This window comes from Sinocyclocheilus anshuiensis, unplaced genomic scaffold (assembly GCF_001515605.1).
Source record: "Sinocyclocheilus anshuiensis isolate Anshui unplaced genomic scaffold, SAMN03320099.WGS_v1.1 scaffold516, whole genome shotgun sequence".
NCBI lineage: Eukaryota > Metazoa > Chordata > Actinopteri > Cypriniformes > Cyprinidae > Sinocyclocheilus > Sinocyclocheilus anshuiensis.
In genome coordinates, this window is record NW_015554079.1 from 131,647 (window position 1) to 136,541 (window position 4,895).

Here is a 4,895-nt window from a genome sequence, read left to right on the forward strand (position 1 = left end):
AAAAGGAGCCGTTTTCTCATTTTTCTACTTTCAATATTAAATAAAAAAACGAATGATCGAATGATACACGGATTGTTGTGCTGTTTCATATTTTTTTGGAACCTGCGATACGTTTTTCTGTGATTATTTGATGAATAAAAAGTTAAAAAGAACAGCATTTATTCAAAATAGAAATCTTTTCAAACAATATAAAAAAAAAAAGAAAAAAAATTCACTGACCCCAAACTTTTGAATAGTAGAGTGTATATTGTAACACAAAATTTGTATTTTGAATAAACACTCTTCTTTTTTACTTTTTATTCATCAAAGAATCCTGAAAAAAAGTATCACACGTCCCAAAAAATATTAAGCAGCACAACAGTTTCAACACTGATCATAAATCAGCATATTAGAATGATTTCTGAAGGATGTGACACTGAAGACTATGATGCTGATGATTCAGCTTTATCATCACAGGAATAAATAGCATTTTAAAATACATTCAAATAATATTTATTTATTAATTATTATTTCATAAAAAAAAATTATATATATATATATATATTTTGATGAATAGTATGTAAAATATATTCATATATAAACTTTTATAATTATTCATATAATATTAATTACTTAAAAAATGTTCACATACAATACATACATAAAATCTCTCTCTCTCTCTCTCTATATATATATATATAATATTTGAATATAAAAATGTTATATATTCTAAAATATTGAAAATACATCAAAATATTATATATAAAAAGTTTTATATATTATACTAATAATCACTAATATTATATAAAAAGCAATTATTATATAATACATATATCATTAGTATATAGTAATGATGCTGAAAATGCAGCTTTGCTTCACAGGAATAAATTATGTTTTAAAATATATTGAAATAGAAAACTGTTATTTTAAATTGAAATAATATTTCACAAAATCAGTTTTTTTTCTCTGTATTATTGATAAAATAGTTTCATAAGAAACTTCTTTAAAAAACATAAATCGTACTGTCCCAAACGTTTGAACGGCAGTGTAGATGCAGGATGTAGAATTAACACTTGGTAAGCGCCAAATTAAAATTAAAATCAGCGTTAGTGTATGTATGAAACAGTGTTAGTCTAGGTAACTTCTATTAATTCTAACAATACCTGAGAATGCGATATGGTTTAGTGTGATAATCAAATGTAAAGTGTATTTCAGAGTGAAGAGCAGCACTGTGTTCATTTACACGCGCTCAGCTTATAATACCGTGTTTTCAGAGTGGCTCGTTCACATTACATGCTTCCTTTCCATCTAAATTCACAAAATTCACAAAATTTTTGTTCACAATAATAATAACTGGAACTGTTTAACTTTGAGTGTGTTTTGTTTGTCTGTCTTACAGTGCTCTGTGGGATATCGAGACGGGGCAGCAGACCACCACATTCGCAGGTCACACCGGTGATGTAATGTCACTGTCTCTGGCCCCAGATACGCGTCTGTTCGTGTCGGGCGCCTGTGACGCCTCTGCTAAGCTGTGGGACGTCAGAGAGGGCATGTGCAGGCAAACTTTCACCGGCCACGAGTCCGACATCAACGCCATCTGTGTAAGCACTTGGGACATACACTCGGGCTGCACGATAAATCGCAATCGTGATTAGGCAGAAGCTGTGATTGTCATGCGCATCTTGTCAGTGTAGCACGGTTCTGTGATCAGCAGTAAATCTCCATCCGAGGGCCAGAGAAACTCCAAATACTGAAACTCCAAAAAACCCAATCCCTATAACGCTATCAGTGTAGCACGGTTCTGTGATCAGCAGTAAATCTCCATCCGAGGGCCAGAGAAACTCCAAATACACCCCGTAGAAGAAACCCAATCCCTATAACGCTAGCTGAATAAACAGAAGATTTAACTGCTTTCATTGATTCAACGTGACTAATAAACACACGACTAAGACAATATATGGTTTATCTGAGTTCTCATTATAATTTTTATTATAATGTTTATTATAATAAAGTATATAATAATGCAATGCTAATCGACATAGCCTTTATCACTGCTTAGAATACTATGAAATATTTTGCGTGCCTTATTCTGTGTAAGAAGCACATCATCTCACAGAAGGATTTATTTCAAACACTCGACTGACGTTATGAAGTTAGTTTGGACTAAAAACATGTTATTAAATGTGGTATTTTCACGAGCTTTCATTATTGCAAACGATATCTTCGATTTCATAATCGCATGATTATATCGTCTGCGATTATGAACTTGGCTTTTGCGTAGCTTGTCAGTGAACTACGGCTCTGTGTAGTAAATGCTGCTCCATCTGAAAGCTTGTGAAAACACCACATTTAATAGCATGTTTTTACTCATGTGTTTAACTCACTTCATAACGTCAATAGTCCTGTCAAACGATTAATCGCGATTAATCGCATCCAAAATAAAAGTGTTTGTTTACATGTATGTGTGTGTACTGTGTATATTTATTATTTATATATAAATAATAAATATACACAGTACACACACATACATGTAAACAAACACTTTTATTTTGGATGCGATTAATCGCGATTAATCGCATCCAAAATAAAAGTGTTTGTTTACATGTATGTGTGTGTACTGTGTATATTTATTATGTATATAAAAATACACATTCAGTTTATATTTTGAAAACATTTACATATTTATATCTATATTCATATAATTTATGTTCCCTTTCAGTCGGTCACTCCGAGTCACGTCACTGATCACAGCGTGAGCATAAAAAGGCAGCCAGTGCAACGCATGCCAGCTTTTCGCTTCGGAGCCGAGCGACAGCATAGTTCTGCTCCTACCAAACTGCTTCGTGTGTGACTAGTCTAGTGTGCTCTCGGGAGCTTCTTGTGTTGGTGGACGGCGCTTCAGCGATGGTCGTTCCTGTGTCGAGTGGGTTGCGCACTTCAGGCTGCACTACCTCCTGTCGTGCTGCAAACGGCTGTTTCCCCTGTGGGTCTCCGCACGTAAAAGAGCATTTCCCTAAAAAAGCCAATTTCTCTAAAAGAGTACAATAAGCGGGTGCGTCTTTGTAAAGACGACGTATCGTCTTTTTAAAGATACCATTTCGCCTTTGCGTTTCTGGATGCGGTCATTACCTGGTTCCGGGTGATGGTCACGATCGCTGCCTCACATGTCTGGGCATTAAACACGCTGAGGTGGCGTTCGCGGATGAGTCATGTTCCCATTGCGGGAAGATGAACATCTCGGAGCTGCGGGCCAGGCTCCGTTTCCTCCAGGGGGGCGGAGCTCCGTTGCCTCTGCCGCGATCTAGTGTTCGTCCTGGCGGCAGCCAGGCGTGGACTAGTTCGGGCAGTAGCACGGGCTGTCTGAGGGTTACAGTGGTTGCAAACCCCTCAGGGAACCAACCCTCGGGGGACCATCGCTCCTCTAGCGCTTTGCAACCAGTTGAGCCGCCAAAGGAACGCGCTGGGCCCTCTTCAAAGAGCGTACCAGCGGTATCCTTCGGTGCTCCTCCCGACGACTGGATGTCGATCACTGCATCGGAGGGAGAGCTCTCTGGAGAGGAAGATTCGGCTGTGCTGCTGCCCTCCGGGACGGTGGCAAGGCCTGAATCGGATTCAGAGATGTCTGCTATGCTTTCCCGGGCCGCCGAGAGGGTAGGGCTCGAGTGGAAACCTCCACTGCGTCCTGGGCCCTCGAGGTTGGACGATTAGTTTCTCGGGGTGGCTCGCGCTGGTTCTCAGCACCCCGCCTCAGTGCCTTTCTTCCCGGAGGTGCATGAGGAGCTCACCAAGTCATGGACGGCACCTTTTACTGTCGGAAACCGACCTGCTGGTTCCTCCTCCCTCACCACCCTCGACGGTGGTGCAGCTAGGGGGTATACAGGGTCCCCCAGGTGGAGCGGTCGGTTGCGATGCAATTGTGTCCTAATACCGCCTCCACCCGGCAGGGCGAACTGTGCCTCCCCTCCCGGGTCTGTAGGTACTCGTCTGGCCTGTCTGGCGAAGCTTATACGGCCTGTGGAGAAGCTGCCTCCGCCTTACACGCTACGGCGTTACTGCAGGTTCATGTCCGGCGATGCTTATGTGACCTGTGGAGAAGCTGCCTCTGCCTTACACGTTACGGCGTTACTGCAGGTTCTTCAGGCTAAAGCACTGAGGGACCTACATGAGGGTGGTCATGATCCGGAAGTTCTGAAAGAGCTCCGAACCGCTACTGACCTCGCGCTCCGAGCGACGAAGGTGTCCACACCTGTGGTCCAGGAGTGCCATCTCTGGCTGTGTCTGGTTGATATGAGCGAAAGAGCAAGAGGCCCCAGGGACGGGTGAACCAGAGAGGGAGGAAGCTGCTCTTTGGGGGATGGTGAAGGCGGTTTTGTCCCTGGGTCCCAGGAGGGCACGGAGATTTGCGGACGGACCAGCACCGGACCACACTCAACCTCCTCCATCACCAGCAGGCAGCAGCGGGCGGTTCGAGAGCATCAACAAAGGCTCTACTCACGCACACTCTGCCAAACTGTGGAACCAGGTAAGCGTTGCACCGCACACTCAGACCCCTCTTCGGTCTGCTCACAAGCTGCCCGAGTTGGGTCCCTGCGTTCCACCTTGCTGCCCCACTGCGGGTACGGCGGTGGTTCCACTGGTCCCGCATGCACGGTATCTGGGTGCCCGGCTAGCGCTACCCAACCCGTCTCGTTGGCTTCTGCGGACCATCAGCCTCGGCTATGCGATTCAGTTCGCCCGGCACCCCCCCAAGTTCAGTGGCATCCGCTTCACGACAGTGAAGGCGGCCGATGCGCCTGTCCTACTGGCGAAGGATGCGATAGAGCCGGTCCCTCCAGCCAATATGAATACAGGGCTTTACAGCCCTTACTTCATTGTACCCAAGAAAGGCGGTGGGTTACGACCAATCTTGGATCTGC

The 4,895-nt window shown here is 43.7% G+C and overlaps 1 protein-coding gene across 4 annotated transcripts in view; it reads left to right on the forward strand.

The window, feature by feature from the left end:
• LOC107669029 (guanine nucleotide-binding protein G(I)/G(S)/G(T) subunit beta-1-like) overlaps positions 1 to 4,895 on the forward strand; it is a 78,629-nt gene that overhangs the window by 66,158 nt on the left and 7,576 nt on the right. For all 4 annotated transcript variants that reach the window (XM_016461130.1, XM_016461128.1, XM_016461131.1 and 1 more), the window contains exon 8: positions 1,379 to 1,580. In XM_016461130.1, coding sequence (XP_016316616.1) covers positions 1,379 to 1,580 — 202 coding nt within the window. The remainder of the gene's footprint in view (positions 1 to 1,378; positions 1,581 to 4,895) is intronic.